This window comes from Dipodomys ordii, unplaced genomic scaffold, assembly GCF_000151885.1.
Source record: "Dipodomys ordii isolate 6190 unplaced genomic scaffold, Dord_2.0 Scaffold203, whole genome shotgun sequence".
Lineage (NCBI taxonomy): Eukaryota > Metazoa > Chordata > Mammalia > Rodentia > Heteromyidae > Dipodomys > Dipodomys ordii.
In genome coordinates, this window is record NW_012267419.1 from 539,390 (window position 1) to 565,116 (window position 25,727).

The 25,727-nt window shown below is 40.5% G+C and overlaps 1 protein-coding gene across 2 annotated transcripts in view; it reads left to right on the forward strand.

Annotated features, from left to right (window-relative positions):
* The window catches only part of Btk (Bruton agammaglobulinemia tyrosine kinase), a 35,284-nt gene that overhangs the window by 1,519 nt on the left and 8,038 nt on the right, over positions 1-25,727 (forward strand). The window contains exons 2-10 of one of the 2 annotated variants that reach the window (XM_013035095.1): positions 5,703-5,835; positions 7,473-7,643; positions 9,112-9,210; positions 11,771-11,839; positions 15,070-15,151; positions 23,365-23,493; positions 23,873-23,940; positions 24,650-24,837; positions 25,219-25,281. In XM_013035095.1, coding sequence (XP_012890549.1) covers positions 7,503-7,643; positions 9,112-9,210; positions 11,771-11,839; positions 15,070-15,151; positions 23,365-23,493; positions 23,873-23,940; positions 24,650-24,837; positions 25,219-25,281 — 839 coding nt within the window. In that variant the 5' untranslated portion in view covers positions 5,703-5,835; positions 7,473-7,502. The remainder of the gene's footprint in view (positions 1-5,702; positions 5,836-7,472; positions 7,644-9,111; positions 9,211-11,770; positions 11,840-15,069; positions 15,152-23,364; positions 23,494-23,872; positions 23,941-24,649; positions 24,838-25,218; positions 25,282-25,727) is intronic. The other variant, XM_013035094.1, reaches the window with a different exon arrangement.

Here is a 25,727-nt window from a genome sequence, read left to right on the forward strand (position 1 = left end):
TTCCTGAAGAGAGCTACAGCCTCTACACTGTTTATTTGAACAAAACAAAACAATACTTACTAAATAAACTACAAAATACAAATACTCATGGAAACTTAAAGGCTACCCTGAAAACAATATCCCTTAGAGCTTGTCCTCTCTGCTTTATTTTGACTTCTTTTATTTTCAGACTAACAAAAACTATTTTCTTGTGTCAAAGTCGAAATTCCTGTTGCCTGTGTCTGTTGATCTTTTTGTTTGGAATCCTTTGTAACCTCCTGTAGGAAGAACTAGTATAACTTTTCATCTACTTCTAGAGCGTTGGTACAGTTTTAAATTATCATTATGATTTGTTATTTCCATTTGCACAAATTTCAAGTTTCCTTTCAGTGGATTAGACCACACCAGGAAGTCACTCAGGTATATGGGGAAGATACTGTTTTTGAAAACCAGAGTTTGGATGTTTTCCAAAGAGTGGTCCTATTCCTGCTACCTTTCCCTCCTCAGTGTTGCAATTTGAGAACAAGGGAGAGTGAGAATTTTGGGTGGCAGGGCTCAATAAGAAGTTAGAGAAGAGACCTTGACCTGTTTTTCTCCAAAGCTACTTTGTTATGCATGAGCTATCAGTGGGGGAGGGGAAGGGAGAACTTCTCTGAGGACCCTGAAACAATTGGGCCACGTGTGACTTTCAGTTTCTGTGGAGATTTATGTGCAGTGACTGAGGACAGTTTGAGAACTTTATAAACCTTTACTCCCATGCTTTCCTCCTCACCCTTTGAAAGTCCTAACCAGATGCTTTTAGGGCCATATTGGCTACTTGTACCTAGAGGAAAAGCTTGTCTCACTGGCCTGCCTCCATAAAATGAAATTAAACTAGAGTCTATCAACTCACCTAATTTGAAATCAAGAGAAGTTAAAGTTCAAACAAGTAATTATTCATACTAGACACCATGGTACTAAGCTACATATTAGTCTGCTACTAGCTTTGCTGTAGATAACACCTCTGACATATGAGTTTTGATCTTCCTGGTTGCCAAGGCTATTTTCAGGGTCTTGACTATCTGTTTTGTTGAGACCACTAATTCTTGCTGGGTATGGTGGTGCATATTTGTGATCCATTTGTACTTGGGAGTCTGAATATGTGTCATTTGATAATAGAGGAAAAATAAATGTCTAAACCAAGGAAAGCAAGAATTAAATTGAAAAAACCAAAGAGGTTCACAGGATGGAAACCATAGCAGTTACCTTTAGGACAGAAGCACAATACTGAAAGTCTTTCTACCAACAATAGACTTGAGGATAGATTGAGGATCTAGGTCTTGCAATGTTGTAAATTGTAATATTGTAGAATATATTGTCTCTTCTGCATAGCAGAAGAGAAAATGAGCCATACAGACTTAGACATTTCCAAAATTACAGACTAGAAATGTAAAATACACATCACATAAAATACTACAGAAAGAACCAGAATCCTTAAATCTTTTGGAAAGGACAATGGAAGGTAAGAATTTTCCTAATAGCATACAGCCAGAAAACTGTTTTTGGCTGGATGTCTTCTTTACAATTTGGTTACCTATAGCCCTGACAGTGAAGCTTATAAGTAATTAGGTTTCAGTGGAGTCCAAATAGAGCTTTTGGGGAACTTAATTAATTGGACTGCTTTATGGCTGTGATTGTTAATGGATGTGTGTGTGTGTGTATGTGTGTGTGTGTGTGTGTGTGTGTTAGTCATGGTACTTGAACTCTGGGCCTGGGCGTTATCCCTGAGCTCTTCAGCTTAAGGCAAGTGCTCTACCACTTGAGCCATAGTACCACTTCTGGTTTTCTAGTGGTTAATTGGAGATAAGAGTCTCATGGCCTTTCCTGCCTGGATTCGCTTTTCACCTCGATCCTCAGATCTCAGCTTCCTGAGTAGCTAGGATTACAGGCATGAGCCATGAGCCACCAGCACCCAGTGATTATGTTGTTTTTGTTTTGGTGGTAGTACTGGAGCACATAGGGCTTCTCCCTTACTAGGCAAATTCTTGACTACTTGAGCCACACCTCTAATCTTTTCTTTTTTACTTTAGTTTTACTTTAGTTTTCAGGCAGTGTTTTGTGATTTTGCCAAGAGCCAGCCTCAAACTAGGATCCTCTTATCTATGTCTCCTGAGTAACTGATGATTACAGCCTGCACCACCACTTCTAGATTGCTGTTTGAGATATGATCTTGCTAATTTTTTGCTTGAGTTGGCTTTAAACCACAATCTCCTGTTTATCTCCCAAGTATCTGTGTTTAAAAGTATGAGTCTGTTTTGTTATGATATTGTAAAAACTTTTGCTTCTAAAGAGTTCTCAATAAAAATCTCAGAACAGTGGGGTGATTTGGGGGACTGAAAAGATTTTGGGTAGACCAAATTTAACACATAAGTTACAGTCTGTGTCTAAAGGCAGTTTGATAATTCTACCACATTTCATACTGTACCATCAAAAGATAGGACTAGAAAGAAGAACAAGGAACTTTGTGTTATACAAAGTGCATAAAAGAAATAGGCTGCAACTTTGCCTAAGTAACTGAAAATTCATTCTGAAAGTAAAAACTATGATCACATGTACAAGAATATTCATGGAAAGCCAAGCACTGATGGCTCATGCTAGCTACTCAGGAGGCTGAGATATGAGGATTGGGGTTCAAAGTCAGTCCAGGCAAGAAAGTCTGTGAGACCTTTACCTCCAATTAACCACCAGAAAACCAGAAGTGGCACTGTGGCTCAAAAAGATAGAGTGCTAGTCTTGAGCAAGAAGAACATAGGGGGGCTGGGAAGGTGGCTCAGTGGTAGAGCTCTTGCCTTGCATGCCTGAGGCCCTGGGTTCGATTCCTCAGCACCACATAAGCAAAAAGAAAAAAGCCAGAAGTGGCGCTGTGGCTCAAGTGGTAGAGCGCTAGCCTTGACCGAAAAGCTGAGGGACAGTGCCCAGGCCCAGAGTTCAAGACCCATGACTAACAAAAAAAAAAATATTCATAGAAACATGGTATATAACTTCTTAAAAAAACAACTTATATTTCCATCAATAATAGAGTGGAGCCAAGCATCAGTGGCTCACATCTATAATCCTAACTACTCAGAAGGCTGAAATCTGAGGATCATAGTTTGACGCTAGCCCAGGCAGTAAAGTCTGTGAGATTCTTGTCTCAAATTAACCACCAAAAAGCTGGAAGTGGAGCCATGGCTAGCCAGGGCTAGCCTTGAGCAAAAAAACTCAGGCATAATGCCCAGGCCCTGAGTTCAAACTCTAGGACTAGCATATACAAGCACAAAAATAGAATGCACAAATTGGACTATATTCCTCAGATAAAATATTTTATGCGTCTAAAATGAATTAAGGCATACAAACTAGAGCTACCAAAGTTAAAAAAATCATAAAACATTACATTAAGAATGAAAGGTGGGGGCTGGGAAGATGGCTCAGTGGTAGAGTGCCCTGGGTTCGATTCCTCAGCACCACATAAGTAGAAAAAGCTGGAAGTGGTGCTGTGGCTCAAGTGGTAGAGCAATATCCTTGACCTGAAGAGCTCAGGGACAGTGCCCAGGCCCCAAAACTGACAAAAAAAAAAGAATAAAAGGTGGAACTGGTATTGTTGCTTAGTGGTAGAGTGCCTGCCTAGCATGCATGAAGCCCTGGATTCAGTTCCTCAGTCCCACATAAACAGAAAAAACTGGAAGTGGTGCTTGGCTTAAGTGGTAGAGTGCTAGTCTTGAGCAAAAGAAGCTCAGGGACAGTGCCCAGACCGTGAGTTCAAGCCCCAGGACTGGCAAAAAAGAATAAAAGGAATAAAAGGCTAGGAATATATACCACTTTAAAATTTTTAACATGAGGCCTTGGTGTCTGTTGCTCATGTTTATAACTGTAGTTGCTCAAGAGGATGAGAAAGCAGTTTGGGACCACCACAGACATACAGGCAAAACCTCCTTTCAATTGATAGCATGGAATGGTTATCATGTGCTTGTCATCCTATATCTATGGGAGGCTAAGATGAGAAAGGTTGCAGTTTCAGGCCAGCCTTTGACAAAAAAAAGTCTGGGAGATTCTGTATGAACAGAATCTGGGCATGTTACTTCAGCTACAATGGGAAGTGAAAAATAGGTGGATCATGGTCATGTGTGTCCCTGGACAGGAAGCAAGACCCTATCTTGCAAACAACTAATGCAAAAAAGGGCTAGATGGGTGGCTCAACAGTAACATGTCTGCCTAACAAACAAAAGGGTCCTGGTTTAAACCTCACTAGTGGAAAAAAATTAAACAAGTAAACTACACTGCATATCTTTGATGGATACTTATATATATAGTAATAACATAAGACTTGCCTAGGTATGACAACTAAATTCATGATATTGATAAACCCTAAGGAGTTAGGGAACTAAGATTATATAGTACACAGGGATATTTTGTCTCAATGGATAGCATTTTATTTCTAAAAGACCCCTGATGCAATAATGGCACAATGTTGGATTCTGAACTCAGTAGCAATTCCAAAGGTGAAATATTATTCTTCATGCTCTTGAAATATTCTATTGTATACAATAAAGTATGCCAATGAAGTGCTTCACACTTGCAATCCCAGAACTCAGGTGGCTGAGGCATGAGAATCTTGTGTTTAATGCCTTCCTGGCCTACATATTGAGTTCCAAGCCAGCCTGAGCTAAAAAATGAGACTGTGTCTCAAAAAAGAAAAGAATACTGTGGCCCAGTGTAGTGGCTCTTTCCTATAATCCCAGATGGTTGGTAAGTATTGATGGAAAGGATCATGGTTCAAGGACAACTCAGGAAAAATTTAGTGAGGCTTTCTGGTCACCTAATAAGCTCAGCATGGTGGCACACATTTGTGATCCCAGCTATACAGGAGACATAAATAGGAGGATCACAATTCAGACTTGCTTTGGCAAAAATGACTCAAAAAATAACAAAAGCAAAAAAAAGGACTTGGTTTGAGGCTCAAGTACTTAAAAAAAGATGCAAAATTTTATAGTGTCAGAAAGCAAGAACAACCCGAGAGAAAGAGAGAGAGAGACAGAAAGAGACAGAGACAGACAGAGACAGAGAGACAGAGAGAGAAAGAGAGACAGACAGAGAGAAAGAGAGACACAGAGAGAGAGACAGAGACAGACAGACAGGGAGAGACAGCGGGAGACAGAGAGACAGAGAGAGAGAGACAGAGACAGAGAGAGAAAGGAATACAGGTTCTACCCAAATACTGTGATTTTATTTTATTAACTGTAAATATCCTGAAAAAATGCAAAAGTAGGGACTGGGAAGGTGGCTCAGTGGTAGAGCACTTGCCTTGCATGCATGAGGCCCTGGGTTCGATTCCTCAGCACCACATAAGCAGAAAAAAAAAAGCCAGAAGTGGTGCTATGGCTCAAGTGGTAGCATGCTAGCCTTGAGCTGAAGAGCTGAGGGACAGCGCCCAGGGCCAGAGTTCAGGCTCCACGACCGGACCCCCCCTCCCCCAAAAAAAAAGTGCAAAAGTGTTCTAGGAATCAATCAGTGAGACAGTCTCCTGTAGAGGATTTAAAGAAGGAAAATATAAGCAAAGATGGCAAGATTGAGAAAGTGTTTTCCTTAAAAGAAAAAGAACAGTTGACAGTTTAGGCAGATCACCCTGAGGCCTAGAGGAATAGGCAGAAGTGTCCCTGGGTTCTGAATTCTGCCTTATCCTTTGTACTCACCATTTCCTTTCACAGAACATTCATAGAAGTCTGTGTCAACTTCTCTTTGATGATAGCCATCCGGGGGATGACTGGGTATTAAAGTGGCTGGCATTATACCCTGTCGAAGGCGAAAGCCAAATCGAACCAAAACAAAACTGTCTGGGAGGTGAGGAACTGTACCCAAAAGAGTAAGGGGTCATAGATGATGAAATAGCGAAGATTATATAGATGGATGAAGCTTCTAAGAGTCTTGTTTTTCTCATCCATTGTCAAAAATAAGTAATGAATATAAAATGCCTGACAGGCTGGGGATATTTTCTAGTGGGAAACTGCTTGTATAGCATGTGCAGAGCTTTGGACTTGATTATCAGTGCATGCACACACAAAGAGTACATAAAATGCCTGACAAGTAGATGGCACTGAAACAGGATTTTGTTTTAATCATCCTATAAAGAGAAAGGATATGACCAGAATCTTGCTGGCCTATTCACTAGTATTTTAAAGAAGAATTAAATGAAAATACTGCTTCTTGGACATTCTGGCTAAGTAGTTGTTTGATTAGTTTTAAGATCTCATAGACTCTTCCCAAAGCCAGGCACCAGTGGCTCACACCTGTAATCCTAGCTACTCACAAGGTGAGAATATCTGGTTCGAAGTCAAATCTGGGCACAAAAATTCAAGATTCTTATCTCAAATTAATGAGTATATGGATATGTGGCTTATGTGGTAGAGTGTCAGCCTTGAGTGAAAAAGCTAAGCAAACTCAAGGTGCTGCGTTCAAACCCCAGTTCTGGCAGGCATATGTGCACACATGCCCGCGCACGCGCGCGCGCGCGCGCGCACACACACACACACACACACACACACACACACACACCCTCCCCCCATATCTCTTACTGAGTTTTACTCTGGTAGTGTCCTTAACAGTGTTTTACCTGATCATAACAAAGCCAGCGATAAAAGCCACAAGTGCTATTAATATTAATTGGTTGGTATAGTGCAGTTTGTATGCTAAACTCTTCTTAATAAGCTTCCTCTTTCTGAATTCTCCCCATATAGAGCTAAGAGGCTCAAAAGGTTAGCTATGTAAAAACGGGTGCATTTGTAGTGTAACAAAGAGATACAATGTTATAACACTAAAACTCTATTTTTATTTTTTGCTGGTCCTGGTACTCAGGGCCTGGGTGCTTAGGGCCTGGGTGCTGTCTTTGAGCCTGTTTATGTTCAAGATTAGCACTCTACCTCTTGAGCCACAACACCACTTCTGGCGTTTTCTGAGTAGTTTATTGGTGATAAAAGTCTCATGGACTTTTCTGCCTGGGGAGAAAATCTGAGATCCTTAGATCTCTGCCTCCTGAATAGCTAGGATTACAGGCTAATAGGTGTTCCAGAGTCCAGCTTGAAATGCTAAATGAACTGTGTTTTTTTGTTTTTGTTTTTGTTTTTGGGTTTTTTTTAGTGATGGGAACAGAAGTGTCCCATTATTATAACAACACTTTACATTTTCCTTTCTTTTTTGTATGCAAGTACTATGGCTTGAACTCAGAGCCTGAGAGTTGCCCCTTAGCTTTTTCACTCAAATCTGACACTTTATAGCCTGAGCCACAGCTGTGCTTCTGGCTTTTTGAGGTTTAATTGGCAATAAGAATTTTGTGGACTTTCTTACCCAGGCTGGCTTTGAACCTCGAACATTGCTAGCACTGCACATTTTTATTTCAACTGAAATAGATACCAAGGCTGATGGGGAGCCAGGAAGGATGGGGATCAATGTGCTGGAACCTTAAGAACTTTCCTTATCTACAGCACACGTGTGAACTCCAGAACAAAGAAACAATGGCCACAGTAATACTGGAGAGCATCTTTCTGAAACGCTCCCAGCAAAAAAAGAAAACATCACCTTTGAACTTCAAGAAACGCCTCTTTCTCCTGACTGTGCACAAACTTTCCTACTATGAGTATGACTTTGAACGTGGGGTAAGTTTTTCAGCTATGAAGATTGAATCTGAATATTTCAAGGACTTGGCCTTTAGGCCTTTCAGGAAGAGATAGGTGTCCATCATAGGGGAAGGGACAGAAGTAGAATAGACCCAAGTACATTACAGTCAACAAAATACTTCCTAGTTTAGAACTTGTTACAGCTGTGCTGGGGCAAAAATTCAAAGGCGCTAAGAAGCCATGGGGGAATTCTTGTCATGGAATCTTGCAATTGGTGAGTACTTATTAAATGCTTGTTGCAAATGAAATCCAAGAGTTGGAAATCACCGTTTTTATTGCAGAATTGTAAATGTATGTTTATTTGTTTATACCTGTCTGTCTTCTCCACTAACCTATGAGGTTTATTATTATTTTGATTATTACCTTTAAGTAGTTGTACCTGTATCAGTTTATGAGTTACAGTGCTACAATGCATCTTTGTGGTGTGTGTGTGTGTGTGTGTGTGTGTGTTTGTGTGTTTGTGTGTGCCTGCCAATACTTGGGCTTGAACTCAAGGCCTGGATACTGTCCCTTGCTTTTTCACTCAAGGTTGGTAGTAGTAGAATAACTTCTTGAGCCACACTTCACTTTTGGCTTTTTAGTGGTTAATTGGAGATAAGAATCTCACAGATTTCCCTAGCCAGGCTGGCTTCACGTCACAATCCTCAGATTTCAGCCTCCAGAGTAGAGATTAGAGGTATGAGCCACATCACAATGTATTTTGATCCCTGTCACCTCTTCCATTGTTCTTCCCCATCTTTCCCACTCCAATCCCTGTCTGTCTCCTTGTACTAATATCAATCTAAAATTGACCAATGACTTCAAACTGAAACCTTGCAACTACCAGAGGAAGGAGTAGGAGAAACATTACAATATGTGGGTAGGCAGAACATTCTGAGAAGAGTTCTAGGGGCTCAGCAAATTGGAGAGAGAATGGACAAGCTAAAACCTTTCTGCCCAGTAAAGGGCATAGTCACTAAGCTAAAAAGACAGCCTACAGAATAGGAGAAGATCTATGCCATCTGACAAGGAAAAAATCCTTTTAAAATTTATTTTGACATTACTTTCCCACAGAGATTTGGTAGTTAAAGATGGTTAGATTAATGGATCTTGAAGATTGTTCCTTTTCAATATAGGTCTTGATATAGACTATGGTGGGGCTGGGAAGGTGGCTCAGTGGTAGAGCGCTTGCCTTGCATGCATGAGGCCCTGGGTTCCATTCCTAAGCACCACATAAGCAAAAAGAAAAAAGCCGGAAGTGGTGCTGTGGCTCAAGTGGTAGTGCGCTAGCCTTGAGCTGAAGAGCTGAGGAACAGCACCCAGGCCCAGAGTTCAGGCCCCACGACTGGACCCAAAAAAAAAAAGATAAGATATAGACTATGGTGACATCCTCATCATTATGAATGATTAGATAAAAAGTTTAATTGTTCTTAATCTGTCTCCATTTTCCCCTCATTCTCTTTCTCAGAGAAGAGGCAGTAAGAAGGGTTCAATAGATGTTGAGAAGATCACTTGTGTTGAAACAGTGGTTCCTGAAAAAAATCCTCCACCAGAAAGACAGATTCCGGTAAGAAGAGACTAATGTCAGAGAGGGAGGGCTACAGATTCTGAGAAACTTGAAACTTTTCAATTTTCTGTAAGTAAACTGGTAATGCTGTGCAATGAGGAATGCAGTCACATATAAATATATAAATGTCTTCATTATACTATGGCTTATTTATACTGAGTCTCAGTTTCTTTCCTCCAGCTGCAGAACAAACAACTCACTTAACGTGAAATGCTTAATAACCAATCACAAATCATTGCCACATCAGGTTTTCAAACTGAGCAGAGGGGGTGGGTTTTCATCCTTCAGTTACAAAGATCAGAATTTCACACTTGAGTTAAGTCTCTATGTCAAGATCCTAGAGTCACATGAGATGTTTTTGTTTTGTTTTTGTTTTTTTTTCTGTTGTTGTTGTTTTATTATTGTGCTGGTACTGGGGCTTGAACACTAGACCTTACACTCTCCCTAGGCTTCCCCATAGCTAGTGCTCTACCACTTGAGCTACACCTCCACTTCCAGCTTTTTGCTTGTTAATTGAAATAGTCTTACAGACTTTTCTGCTTAAACTGGCTTTGAACCGTGATCCTCTAGATCTCAGCTTCCCGAGTAACTAAGATTATAGGCATGAACCAACAGTACCTGGCTGATTTGGTGTTTTCAAATACAGAACTTTCATTTTTCCTGATCATAATAGTAATGCAAGATGACCCTATGGGAAAGAAAAGACTAATGCACTATAGAAATTCTGGAGAATATATATATAAAAGCTAAAAAATAAGAAAATTATGCATAGTGTGATTATGCAGTCAAAACAACTATTGGCATGATGGTATATACAGACTTTCAGATGCTTTTATCTACAGCAATCCATATACTTGCACTCATATATGTGGTACATAATTAGAACCCACAATCATATCATACTATTCATCTTACTTTGTAACCTTCCTTTACTTTTTCTTGAGACAAGATTTTTCCTTGTATCAGCGCAAACATGAGATCCTCCTGTCCTTACTTCCAGAGTGCTGAGATTACATGCATATGCCATCACACCTTATTTGTATACTTTTTATACTCTTTTCTTAGAAGTTGGAAGTAGAATTTTGTTTTTCTATTTATGAAATCTCGGTGCTTTGAATTTTATTTTTTTATTCTATTTCAGCTTTTTAGTAGTGAGATTGGATTTTCATATACTTCTGCAAACTATGTAGGAGAATATTTGTTTCTCTATAGTCTTTATCCAGTATTATGGATAGTTTAGGTTTTATTTAATTTGACAGTGAAGTAAAATACTATTTCATTCTGGTTTATTTTAGTGTCCTTTAACTCAAGGATGGATGATTATGTGTCCATTGCTCACATGTATTTTCTTCTTTTCTCCCCTCCCCTCCCCTCCCCACCCCTCCTCTCTCCTCTTTTTCCTTTCCCTCACCTTCTCCCTCACCCTCTCCCTCTCCCTCTCCCCCTCTCTCTCCCTCTCCCTCTCCCACTTCCTCTCCTCCTTTCCTTTCTTTGCAGTACTGGAGATTGAACTCAGAAACTCATGCTTGTTAGGCAAGCCCCTGTATTTTCAATTATGGACTTTCAGTTAATCTTTTTGGCCCATTTTCTGTAATAAGGAATCTAACACAGGGCTTCATGCATGCTAGGCAAGCACTCTACCACTAAGCCACATTCCCAATCTGTGGCCCAATTTTCTATCAAGATACTTATTATATGTCTAGTAGTTCCAAAGATCTCTTAAGGTAATATATTAAAATATTTGTGCAGTTTATTGCTTTTCTTTGAAAAAATAAAAATTAAAATGTAAAAAATTAAATAAAACATAGTTGTTGTTGGTTTTTACTTTGCCATATAGGGTTTTAAAATTTAGTTAGTTCATCTTGTTCTTAATAGTTCTGACCTTTAAAATTATACTAGAAAGCCCTTGTTCCCCACAACATCACATAAGGACATTTATATTTGCTCTTGATCATTCATAGCCACATTTTTTTTGGTCAGTCATGGGGCTTGAACTCTGGGCCTAGGTGCTGTCCCTCAGCTTTTCATCCCATGGTAAGCTTAGCACTCTATCATTAATCCACAGTGCCACTTCTGGTTTTCTGGTGGTTAATTGGAGATGAGAATCTCACAGACTTTCCTGCCTGGGCTGGGTTTTAACCATGATTCTCAGATCTCAGCCTCCTGAGTAGCTAGGATTACAGGCATGAGCCATCAGTGCCCAGCTCATATTTTCATTTTTATAAAAAGTAGGTTTTTGATTGGATTTTACTTTGATATATGGTATAAAATATCTATTACATTCTTCTCCTTCTAATATTAGTAGTTCAATGTTTGTCCCAACATGAATTATTGAGAAAATTTGCTTTTCTTAGTAATTTGAAAGGTCTGCAGCCATTCTTAAGTGCTGGAGCCTATGTACATGGTCCCTACCAGGCTGTGGGAAGTTAGTCACCACTAGGAATTAATATTATGTGTTCAACAAAGTCTTCTGAATCTGCTGTAGAAAGCCTTCAATAAATAAAGAAGTTCAGAAAACAACAAGGCATCAGTAGGATAACCCTTTCTTCTTTCATTACAGAGAAGAGGTGAAGAGTCCAGTGAAATGGAGCAAATTTCAATCATTGAAAGGTTCCCTTACCCCTTCCAGGTGAGCTATTTTCTCTCACCAGTTCTGAAAAGGACCCTACAATGAAGTTATCCAGGTTGGAGTTCAAGGCAGAGGGAAGGCTACTAGGTCTCAATGCACAGAATTTGAAATATAGTGGTGGGATACCAAGTCTCAGATCTGCCTCCTTGACATTGCTTGGGGATATTTATGGAATAAAGAAGCACAGGTGATTTAAGGCATGGGTAAAGGTAATTGAAGTGAAGTAATTGGTAGTCTGTGCATTCATAGTCAATCCTCATGGCTGATATACATGTCCAAGAAATGACAGTGCAAGCATGATAGCAGGTTGGAGATTTCAACTTCCTGATATCAAAAGGTCACCTAGTAGACACCTGTAGGCCCAAGTGAAGAGCCTCTCTCTCCCCCCCACCTCTCTCAATCTTTCTCTCCCTCCCCCTCTCTCTCCTTTCTCCCTTCCATTTTCCCCTTCTTTCCTCCCTTTTTTGTTGTTGATAGAGATTGAACTCTGAGCCAACACTTGCTAGACAGGTACTCTACCACTTGAGCCACATCCCTTTTGGTTAACCTTTACATCATAAGATTTCTAATTTTTGTCTGGAACAGGACACAGATTGTGATCCTTCTTCCCATGCCTTCCAGTAGCTGGCATTACAGATATTCATCACTATACCTAGATTTATTTGTTGAGATAAGGTCTCATTAACATTTTACCTAGAGTGGCCTTGAACCAATGTCTTCCTGATCTCTACTTACCCTCGGAGTAGCTAGATTTATAGACAGGGGCTGTCACGCCTGGCTTTTTCTTGTTGCTTTTCTGAGACGGTTTCACTATGTAGCCTAGGCTAACCTTGAGCCCCAAATCCTACAGCTTCAGACTCCCAAGTACATTGATCAAAAGTGTACACCACCATATCAAGCAAGAATTAGTGGTTTCAAGGGCTGAGAATGTGGCTCAGTGGTAGAGCACTAGCCTTGAGCTGAAGAGCTGAGGGGCAACGTCCAGGCCCAGAGTTCAGGCCCCACAACCGTCAAAAAAAAAATTAGTGGTTTCAGCAAAAGAGATAATGAAGGCCTTGAAAATTGCCCAGGCAAATAGGAACATCAAAACCAATATTTAAGAGACATTTTCTACAGCAAAGCTAGTTGGAGACTAATATATAGTTCAATGCCATGGCATCTAGGATTAGTAATTTTTTTAAAAAACAAAGGACAATACAGTGGCTCAGTAGAGTCATAGAAGTGAAATATACAAAGGGATGGTTAGTGTAAATGAGACTAGGTCTGTTGTGTTTGTTGACTGGTGATTATCAAAGTTAGGAGTCTTTCCTCCCATAGCCTCTTCGAGACAAATATTCTTTTTGGTAGTTACATTCTTGAGAATGGCTGAGAGATCCTTGAGCGATGGTTCTGAGCTGCAGAATAAAACACACTGGTTTACAGTTTTAAGCCTTCTTCTAGTAATTGCCCACTAGATGATTGTGGTCTGTGGAGCAAGAGCTTGGTTTTAGCTGGACAAAAAAATAAGACTGACAAGAGCCAAGATTGATTGCTTTCCAATTCTCCCAATTTAATATAGTTTTTTCTATTGCTGTACATGGAAGAGAAAAATTTTATAATTCTGATTCCATTATGGCATCTTTGGTTTATGGTAACAACATTGGCAAAGATACTTTGCTTGTTGAGTGAACATTTCACTTCCTTCTGATTCTGCTTCTCTTATCTATGGTGATCATGTGGGTTGAAAGATGGAGTAGGGGAGAATGAGTGATATTAAGAAGTTCCATATGGAGAAAGCCTGTTAGTCTCGTGCATAAACCTAAATTCTTCTAATGTGAAATAGCTGAAGAACCAGCCCCATAGGCATCTGTTTAGTGGATGCAATGAAAGCCATAAAAAGGAAAGAGGAAAATTCAGTGTTCCGTGTGGCTTATGTCCTGACAACTCTGGAGGTCACATGTTATGAATATTGCAGCCTCTGCAACAGTGAAAGCCAGAAAAGGAAGTGGAAAATCTCAGGGGAGGGGGCTTTCTGCCATGAATTTATGAGCACAGTAAGACTAACAAGCACAGAAGAAAAATCTAAAATGGCTTTATTCACTTTCCTGACTATTATAAATGCTGTAAAGGATGTTTTTAGGCCTAATTTTTACTACCACCATCTTTCAACAAGATGATGTTGCTTGTGCTAGTGTATGATGCTGACCAGTACCTAATTTAAATCAATTTATATTTGACTTTGGAATTTGATGTGTGGTGTGTCTTAACTTTGTGAATGATAAAACCAGGTATTTGTATTTAATGCATCTCCACAACATGTAGCATCTCTTGTATAGGGCAGATTTTCAAAAAATGTGGACTGAGGTGGGCACCAGTGGCTCATACCTGTAATCCTAGCTACTCAGGAGGCTGAGATCTGAGGATTGTGGTTTGAAGCCAGCCCGGGCAGGAAAGTCTGTGAGACTGATTTTATTTTCCAAATAAAAGTGGACTGATTCAGTGATAGTGCTAATATATACTTTGATTTCTCAAAGTAAATTGTGGTTCCAAATTTGGTTTGTTCTAACTAATTTTGGTGTGGGGAGGCTATAAAGAGTGGCCTCTATACTATCCAAATGAATAACATATATACTAACCAAGACATAGATCATCACTTCAATACCCTTCTATATAAGCTCAAAGTTTGATAATAAAATAGAAAAATGTCCTTTGCTAGAGAAAAAATAAACATCTCTGCTGAGTGATAAGGGAAACAATATAGAATAAGCATATACATAAAGCATATACACCAGTAAAGAGGAACTAAAAGTATTAAAAAAGCTAAGAGACTCAACATCTTCCTTTCCTGAATAGTTTAGGGTTGTTCCAGAACCCCTGAACAACTGCTGGTGGAAGACTCTGCCTTTCTTTTTTTGGGGGGGAGTGGGAGGTCCAGTCGTGGGCCTGAACTCTGGGCCTGGGCGCTGTCCCTCAGCTCTTCAGCTCAAGGCTAGCGCTCTACCACTGGAGCCACAGCGCCACTTCTGGCTTTTTTTCTGCTTATGTGGTACTGAGGAATTGAACCCAGGGCTTCATGCATGCAAGGCAAGCACTCTACCACTGAGCCACCTTCCCAGCCCAAGACCCTGCCTTTCTTTGCTTTCTACAATGAATATAAGTTATATAAAGTTATATTTAAATTTATTGTGTCCATGTCTTTCTCCCCACTCTCCCCAAATCCTAACTGAAGAATTCTGTGTCCACTGCTCTAGGTTGTATATGATGAGGGGCCTCTCTATGTCTTCTCCCCAACTGAAGAACTGAGAAAACGTTGGATTCATCAACTCAAAAATGGTGAGAATTATTTGGAAAGTAAAATAGTTTTATAGGGGAAAGAAACAGAGAGGGGGAGAGAGAGAGAGAGAGAGAGAGAGAGAGAGAGAGAGAGAGAGAGAGAGAGAGAGAAAGTAAAGAAGGCAAAAAAAGGAAAGAAGAGAGGGGCGAGGAGAGAGAAGAAAGATAAAGAGGAAGAATGAACTAATGAATAAATGGAAGGAATGTAAAAGAAGAGAAAGAGTCTGGGAATGTGGCTTAGTGGTAGAGTGCTTGCTTATCATGCATGAAATCCTGGGTTTGATTCCTCAGTACCACATAAACAGAAAAGGCCAGAAGTGACACTGTGGCACAAGTGGTAGAGTGCTAGTCATGAGCAAAAGAAGCTCAGGGACAGTGCCCAGGCCCAGAGTTCAAGCCCTAGGACTGGCAAAAAAAGAAGAAAGAGAAGTAAGGACAGAAGGAAGGGGGAAGGGGGATAGAAGGAATGAGAAAGCAAAGAAAGATCATATTTTCCTTTAATATTAGTTATAAAGTTTAGTATTTCATCATATGAATAAAATATACAAATTAGACCAACAGGTGCAACCACTACTCAGTGCAATATTGTAATTATGGGAGCCTCTATTTCCCTATATACCAGTTAAGATAGTGCCTTTTTCAACGACTATGCAATGGTTAGAGTCCTATATATGGAATATCTAGTTCCAAAAATTAAACAGGTAATGTATAAGAGTGCTTCAAATTATAATAAAAATATCATCTTGATTTCAAGCTGCCTGGTATATCACTTCCAAGGTAGGTAGCTTCTGGCAAGTATTCCAATGAGATTGTTTGAGGCTCATTTTTTTTTCCTGAATGGGAATAATGATAATGCCTGATCTAACTACTTCCAGAGTTGTTCTAATAATCAAGTGAAGAATAATAATTGTGAAAATATGTGCAAAACTGTAAAGCACGATATAAGGAAGCATTGTACATCTCCTTATTATGGATAAATATTTTCCAAGGAACCATTTTGTGTCCCTCACTTCATGCTAACTTAAACTTGAATATTGTTTCTGCACTGCAGAAACCATACAGTGCTTAAAGATAAACTTGACTGAATGCTTACAGCACAGGATGCAGTTCTTATATTTGTGTGTAAATATAGCCACATGTCAAGTGACTGAGAAATGAACTGGTTGAGTTGACATCAGGAAAGGCTGCCTAGAGAAACAGGAAGGAGGGCAGCCTGATAACTGCATGGCTCGGTTATTGCATGACAGCCCTTTGTCTTAAACATTTACATTCTCATCCTGGGTGGTTGGTTATACCATCCTTCCTATTCACTGCCTTGAAAGCAAGAAAAGAAATTGTAGTTATAAAGTCTTTCCAACTGAAAGAAGAAAGGAAATAAATGTTCATTCATTGAATTTTTGTTGTTTTGGTGGCACTCGGACTGAATTCAGAGGCTAGAGTGCCTTGCTAGTTAGACACTCTACCACTGTTTCTCCTCCCCTCCCCTTTTTCTTCTCCTCCTCTGACACAGGGTATCATTATGTAGCCCTGGCTGGCCTCAGACTCTTGATCCTCCCACCTCAGCTTAGCAATCTCTCCCATTCTGTTTCACTGAAGATATTTTTCCCAGTTGTCCCACATGGATGTATGCCTTGTCAGACTTGCCCAGATTGACCACAGGAGCCAGATACCTTCCAACAAATATCGTGATGTTGGAAAATACACATGAGATCTTAATAACCTCGGATGGCCCCAAGTATTAGCAGTGCTAATAGTGAGCTACTCAAAGAACCATCAAATCACACTCCAGTGATGCTATACCTCTCGGGTAAAACATACCAAGTGCAAATCACTATCGTGGTAAGGAGACCTCACTGGAACATGGATCACTGCTCTAGAATACTGATTTCTTTCTTTGATCATGAGGGGCATGAGTAGCCTCCTGTTTTACTGGATTAAACTAGAGTGACAAATGTGGCTCACAATATAATTTAGATTGTGTATTTTATCATATGTGAATTATGCCCTAGTTTTCAAAGTGGGCATCAGGTACTGCATATACAGCTGCCATATTTTTCTCATGTCACATACTATGCAAAGGTTATATCCATAAGGACTTAGCCACAGACTCTCCTTCCATTTCCTTGAACATGGTAGCAGGCACTTTTATATTACATCACTACAAATATTGCCTACATTTGATCTTTCCTTAGGCTGGGGATTGATACTAGCACCTCTCTTATACACTGTACCATTGAGTTATACCACAGCCTTATACTCATTCTTGAATTGTTGTTTGGTGAAGCTTAATAGAGCCTATATTAATTGCAATGTCAAAGATATGCTAATAGCCTGACCTCACCCAAATGAATGGAAAAATGGCATTAGCAAAATTGCAATCCAGGGAAGAATATTCCTGCATACCAGAACAGAATTTTAGCTGTTATCCTGATAAACATGGATAGCACTGTAGCACTGATCAGCCCATTGGGTGTTTGGAGAATATGTGTCAACAATTAGTTTTTCCCAGACAGTGCACTGTTACACTGGTAATCAGCCTCCCCTAAGTTCTCTTAAGTGGACTACTTTTGTAATTTTCTTATAAGCAGCTGGAAATACAAGCTCTGGATTAGCCAATGAAGAAGAGATGTTATCTTCAAGGGATTTCTTAAGTGGCAGATATTATTTTGGAATGTTGGGAGGGTTCTTAATGAGAGTTCTGAGGGTAGGGAAGACAGGAAGTTTTTTTCCCCTTCATTAGTGTATTAACATAACTTAATTTATGAGTAGCTAGTTGTGATGAAGTATTGTTGGCACATTTGATGGTGCCAGCCTGCATAGGCACAGAGGATGTGAGGGTCTCAGATCCACTGGTGAGGAGACTGACATGGGGTAGGCAGCAGATGAAGGTGGTGAGATCAATCAGTCCTGACAAGGAAGATTATCACCAACATTATTCAAAATTTTCATTGCCTGGTAATGATAAAAGGCAGACAGACTTTTGTTGGTTTTATTATTGTCATAAATTTTTCTATGTGCAATAGAGCCCCCTCTAGCCTGAACAGAGCCCATCACCCTGCTCTTAGTGATATGCGGGCTGAGGATAGGCAAGGGAGAGTGGTTAGAAGTCTTCAAATCCATGATGAAAAAGAGACCGCAGTGTAATTCCTTAGAAAGGAATTGGGGAGTGGGATCAAGTGGAAGGCGGGGGTAGGCTGAGGAATGAAGAGAGGAAGTGGAAGAAATGCAGACATAAAATTTAATGTATAAGCCCTGGGATTGATTGCTTACTTCCACATAAACAGAAAAAACTCGAAGTGGCGCTGTGGTTCAAGTGGTAGAGTGCTAGCTTTGAGCAAAAGAGGCTCAGGGACAGTGCCCAGACCCTGAGTTCAAGCCCCAGGACTGGCAAAAAATTCAATACATATTCTACAAAATTAAGAAAATTGAAGGAAGTGGTAGAATTGGAAGGAATGAGGGAGAATGATGAAAGGGGTGACATTGATGAAGAGTCATTATATTCATATTCTACTTTGTTGAATGGCAACTCCTTTGTACAACTACTTAAAATAAAAAAAATTTGGGGGGGTCTGGTTGTGGGGCCTGAACTCTGGGCCTGGGCACTGTCCCTCAGCTCTTCAGCTCAAGGCTAGCGCTCTACCACTGGAGCCACAGCGCCACTTCCGGCTTTTTTTTTTCTGCTTATGTGGTGCTGAGGAATGGAACCTAGGGCCTCAGGCATGCAAGGCAAGCGCTCTACCACTGAGCCACCTTCCCAGCCCAAAATTAAAAAAATTTAAAGATATTGAGATAGCACTTAAAAAAGATAGTACTTTTGTTCATTGACCTATAAAATACACCTGACCATCAGAACTTCTGAGCCTCCTCCAAGGGCTTGAGTGACTTGAGAATGTGACTAGCCAGCTAGTAAGGACTTGAGTTCTCTTTTCTTCTTTTCTGTCTGCTTCTCCTTACCTCCTCTCCCCTCTCCTCCTCTCCTTACTTCGCTTCTCTCCTCCATCTCTTGAGATTTGAGATTACAGATGTGCACTTCCCTGCCTGGCTTCAAGTTGTTTCCATATCTATATATATATGTATGTGTATATATATACATATATGTATGTATATATATATAATGTTGTACAGAGGGGGTTACAGTTACATGAGTAAGGTAATGAGTACATTTTGTAGGAGCATTGTTACCTCCTCCTTTGTTTTCCCTTTACCATCACTTCCCTCCCCACCTCCCCAACTCCTCCTGCTCCCCCCCCGACATTTTTTGTCAGTCGTGGGGCTTGAACTCTGGGCCTGGGTACTGTCCCTACCCTTTTCAGCTCAAGTCGAGTGCTCTACCGCTTGAGCCACAGCGCCACTTCTAGTTTTCTAGTGGTTTTTATTTATTTATTTATTTATTTATAATTTTTTTTGGGGGTCCGGTCGTAGGGCCTGAACTCTGGGCCTGGGTGCTGTCCCTCAGCTCTTCAGCTCAAGGCTCGCACACTACCACTTGAGCCACAGAGCCACTTCCGGCCTTTTTTCTTTTTGCTTATGTGGTGCTGAGGAATCGAACCCAGGGCCTCATGTATGCAAGGCAAGCGCTCTACCACTGAGCCACCTTCCCAGCCCCTCTAGTGCTTTTTATTGGAGATAAGAGTCTCACGGATTTTTCTGCCTGGGCTGGCTTTGAACCGTGATCCTCAGATCTCAGCCTCCTGATTAGCTAGGATTATAGGCATGATCCACCAGCGCCGGGCCCACCCCGACACTGTAAAGTTCGTTTTCAACATAGTGTCCTGTATGTACATCTCGTCGTCACAATGGGTCAGCCTGCATCCCCATTTAAGCATTCCACTATATCCCTTCCCCTCCCCAAATTACAAAAATGTATATACAAGATGCAGATCACCGGAATCAAATACAGTGAAAACAGGGATTATACCATGGGAGAAGAACATACAAAAGAAACAAAAGAGTCACATAGTACATTAAAAACAATAGCAAGAAAGAAAAAACCACTTGTGTCCCTGTCTTGTGAAGACCTCAGAACCAGCGAATGGTTCAAGTTGTTTACTGTTGTGGAATGTTTTGTTTTATTTTGGTTTAATTCTTTTTTGGTTTGAACTCTGGGCTTTGTACTTGCTAGGCAGACACTCTACTTCTTAAGCCATGACTACAGCCCATTTTGCTCTGGTTATTTTTGAGATATGGTTTCACTTTTTGCTCTGTCCAGCCTGGACCATGATCCTCCTACTTATGATTTCCATCATAGATGGAATGACACGTACACCCCATCACACCCAGTTGTTTTTTTTCTTTTTTGAGTCCAGTCATGGGGCCTGAACTCTGGGCCCGGGCGCTGTCCCTCAGCTCTTCAGCTCAAGGCTAGCGCTCTACCACTTTTTGCTTATGTGGTGTTGAGGAATTGAACCCAGGGCCTCAGGCATGCAAGCGCTCTACCACTGAGCCACCTTCCCAGCCCCTTGTTTGTTTGTTTTTTTTCTGTTGAGATAGGAACTTGATTTTTTTTTTTGCTCAGGCTGGCTTGAAACCAGACAATCCTTCTGATCTCAGCCTTTGCATGGCTGGAATTATAGATGTGTATCACAGCACCCAAATGTTAGTTGAGATGAGGAGTTTCATGCTTTCCCCTGTGATGATTATGATGTAAAATCTTACCAATCTTTACCTCATAATTAGGTTATTATTATAGGTATGAGCCACCAGATAGCTATCTATCTATCTATCTATCTATCTATCTATCTATCTATCTATCTATCTATCTATCTATCTATCTATCTAATCTATCTATCTACATGCATTTGAGACATATATACATATATACATACATATATATGTATGTATATATCATACATATATGTATGATATATATGTATATATGATATACGATATATATCATACATATATGTATATATGCTTTTAGACCAGCCTGGATCTTTGCCCTGATGCCGGCCACTGTCATGTATTTCAGTTTCCTTTGCTAACTCTTAGTTATCTGTCACCTTGATCCCCTGGATGCCTTTACTAATTGACTTTGTGGTAATATTTTGGGATTATAAACAATGATCCCACCTTTCTCCATCCCACTCTTTGCATAATATTTTGGCTTCTGAGAGATCTTTTGAGCTGCTATGTTTACCTCTGGCAATGAGCTCAGCCTACCTCAGTGGTCCAAGGAAGATTGGAACCATGTTGATGTTTTTTTTTTCGGGGGGGGGGCTGAACTCTGGGCCTGGGCACTGTCCCTCAGCTCTTCAGCTCAAGGCTAGCACTCTACCACTTGAGCCACAGAGCCACTTCCGGCCTTTTTTCTTTTTGCTTATGTGGTGCTGAGGAATCGAACCCAGGGCCTCAGCCATGCAAGGCAAGCACTCTACCACTGAGCCAACTTCCCAGCCCTACCATGTTGATCTTAAAGGCAGGCTCATCTTCATATGCTCTTTAACTCAACTCTCTTAACTATTCTGTAAACACGGGGAACCTATTTCTGGAAGTTTACATTAGGGAAAATATTTTTTTTTCAAATTCTTTATTGTGATTAAGTGATTGCATAATTTCCCAAATTTCACAGTATTGTGGGATAGTGCTGCTTAGTTAAAGTCACAACACATTCTAACTTTCATGGGGCAAATTGTCTATTGTGGTCTATAACATTTATGAGTTCTATGAGCTCTGCAATACAGTTATTTCTTCCACATTGGGTGATATGTACATTTCTTTTGTTTTGCATAGCGTCAGCTGTTCCCTCTTTCCCACTCATTCCCTCCCTTTCCTCGCTGCCATTGAGTTGCTTAGTATGTTTTGATCAATGTCCAGTGCAACTGATGGGTCCCACTGTTGTACATTTTTCCCTGATTCCCTCTAGTTCTGTGTCCTCTTCCTGGTTTCCCTTTGGTGTGTACATATATACCATATATGTGATCAACAGCATGGGGTCATTTAGTAATGATTCAACCAGATGAGTTTCTTAAGCCTTGTTAATTTTGTCATATCACCTTACGTTTTGGATTTAACATCCACTTATCAGGGAGACCATGTGCCGTTTGTCTCTTTGCTCTTGGCTTACCTCACTCAACATGATTTCTTCTAGCTCCATCCATTTCCCTGCAAATGCCATTATTTTTTTCCTTTCTAATGGCTGCATAATATTCCATTGTGTATAGATACCACAATTTTTGGATCCATTCATCTGTGGTGGGACATCTGGGTTGTTTCCATATCCTGGCTATTGTGAACAGTGCAGGGCACATATTCTTGGAAGATCTCTTGGGAACTAGAAAGTTGGCATATTAAAAATGAAATGAAAGCCAGGTGCTGGTGGTTTACACCTTTAGTCCTTGCAACTCAGGAGGCTGAGATCTGAAGATTGTAGTTTGAAGCCAGACTGGACAAGAAAGTTCATGAGACTCTTAATTCTATTTAATTCCAAAGGCAAAAAAAAAAAAGCCAGAAGTGGAGCTGTCGCTCAGGTGATAATGTGCCAACCTTGAGCAAAAAGAGCCCAGGTGCTGAGTTCAAGTCCCTTGACTGGCCCACAAGTGCATGTGTGCACGCGCACGCACATGCACACACATACGCATACACACTACACAAATAGAATGATGCACGGTGTTAGTGTTTATGACTTCAATCCTAGCTACTCAGGAGGCTGAGGTCTTAAGGGTTGTAGTTCAAAGCCAATGCGCAATCTAGGCAGAAAAGTCCACAAAACTCCCTCTCTAATATAACCAGTAAAAAGCTGGTCTAGAGGTATGTCTCAGGTGGCAGAATGCTAGCAAGCCAAGCAAGCACAAGGCCCTGAGTTCAACCTCCAGTCAGCCAAAAGGGAAAAGAATGAGATTTTAGAGTACATTGTATTTCCCCCATTGGAACAAAGGAGCACTCCCGGCCTTTCCCTTACAGAAAGATTACAATGCCTTCTGAGAAAACATAGATAATATTTCTGTTGCTGGGCTCCTGAATTATCAGATATTATTATCATGTTAGTTGAAGGTGCTCATCATGACAAACCACTGATGACAACAGCACAGGAAGTGTGAGGGGCCAGGACATACAGGCAGAATGGCCAGTCATGTGAGCCAACTGCTACGTGGTTTGCAGTCCTTCAGGGTAGCTGGGGAGGCTCACCACCATCCTTCCTCAAAGAGGAAAACATGCAAATGATGAATTCTTCTGCATGTCAGATGTGATCTGTCTTTTTTTTTCTCCTGCTACAGTAATCCGGTACAATAGTGACCTGGTACAGAAATTCCACCCTTGCTTCTGGATCGATGGGCAATATCTCTGCTGCTCTCAGACAGCTAAAAATGCTTTGGGCTGCCAAATTTTGGAGAACAGGAATGGAAGTAAGAAATCTGCTCAATATCATTTCTTTCTTCTTCTTTTTTTTTTTGGTGGGATGCTAGGGGTGTTAGGCAAGTACCCTACCACTCAGCTCCAGTTTATTCCTAATTTGACTCTATTACACTCACAAGTGTCTGTCAACTCGGGGACACAGAATATTTACACATTCTGGGTGCTGCAGAAATGGGCCTGGAAGAGAGGTACTAGTGAAGGCTGAAATACAAATGGTAATCTGCTCTTTGAGCCATGTGACCTGGCACCAAGACGCTTCTAAATTACCTAAAGACTTTATGAGCAGCAGCAATTGCCCTAACCAAACTTATCTCTGGACTCTTTCCTAAAATGCATTCTATATCATTACCCGTTTCTCTTATTTTGCAGGCTTAAAACCTGGGAGTTCTCATAGAAAAACAAAAAAACCTCTTCCCCCTACACCAGAAGAGGACCAGGTACAGAGGAAAATTGCATACTACTACTGCTTCAATGGAAATTTACAGACAAACCCTGAAACACACCAGTCTTAATATTCTCTGGAACTTTGCTAGAGAGAGGAGGGGGGAGTTATCTATCTCCTTATGACTTCCTCTTCAGTGAAAAGATAGAGGGCTATCAGATACCTCTTGGAACCCATTGAATCTAATCATCTATTAAACTTTTTAGCAAAAAATTAATACAGTTTCCAAATATGCAGTAAAATGAAGAATTTAGCATGGAATATCCATGGAACCACTAACATTTTCTGTTTTTTGTGGTTTTTTTTTGAGGCAAGGTCTCACTATGAAGGCTGGTTTCTAACTCTTAGTCCTCATTGCAAAAAAGGAGCTGAAGTTCACAATCACTTGTAAGATCCGTATACTAGTTCAATCCCAGATAGGTTTCTTGGCCTTGGCTATACATGGTTTTTATCTAGGAAGCTTTCAAAGTACTAATGTCTGGGTCCCATTTCCAGAAATTTTGACATAGTTAAAACATTCCTTGGGTGATTTTCATATCTGTCCCAGATTCCTTAATATGGTTGTTGAATGAATACAAAATGAAGCTCCTACTATGCATGATTTTGAGTTAGAACAATATCTCTAGTAAACCAGAGAGCTGGGAGAAAAGAGGAGAATGCTTGATGACTAGCCAACCCCTCTACTTTCCCTCTTAACTACACAGATCTTGAAGAAGCCATTGCCTCCTGAGCCAACAGCAGCACCAATTTCCACAAATGAGCTGAAAAAGGTTGTAGCCCTTTATGATTACATGCCCATGAATGCAAATGACCTACAGCTTCGGAAGGGTGATGAGTATTTTATCCTGGAGGAGAGCAACCTACCCTGGTGGCGAGCACGAGATAAAAATGGGTAAGCACATATAGTCCTTCCTGAACCTGTCCCTACTCACTCCAGACATGAAAAAAAATCCTGCAGCAGTATAATCTCCCTGCCCTGATTGGTCTTCCCACACCGAAGTGCATATACTCTCCTGTCAAGTGCTTCCTAGGGTACAGATCTATATGTGGTCTCTGTGACCTTCAAGTGCCTCAACTGATGCCACATATTCAGAAGCTCCAACCTTCACTGGCCTAACTATGTGTCAGAGGTATATACCTGTATGTTATTTTACATATATACATATATAGATATAAAATTTGAATTGGTTCCAAATTCAGGTATATGAATCTAGCTCTCTGAGGATGACAGAAGTACTGCACGATCAACATAAGAATACTGTCTCTTTTACAGGCAGGAAGGCTACATCCCTAGTAATTATGTCACCGAAGCAGAAGACTCCATAGAAATGTATGAGTGAGTATGCTTATGTTCCTGATGCACCATCTTCCAAGAGGAACAAAATATAGTATATGGCTTTTATTTTCAATAAATGTATTTTATTTCAAGATCACATTAAAATTAGTGTCAGCTGGGTCAAATGATGTTGCCATCCCAAGTTAGAGTCTATATATTATTGTGATTGTAAAAGCCTGTTTCTGAGTGCTGGAAAGGTTTCTACAGTCTCATATCCAGAATGAGCATGGGAGTATCAACTCTTTCTTTGATGCCATAAATGGATTTGTTGTTTGGGGTCTTGCTTTGAGAGAGTTGATACCCTCATGGGAAACATTTGGAAGGATAGAAATGCCAGACTTATACTGATGTCTTTTTCTCCCCCATTATGAAATTGGATTGTCCTTGAGGGATCCAGCCTCTAATCTCTTCCCTTAAACCCTTGCTCCCTGCCTTTCCCACTATAG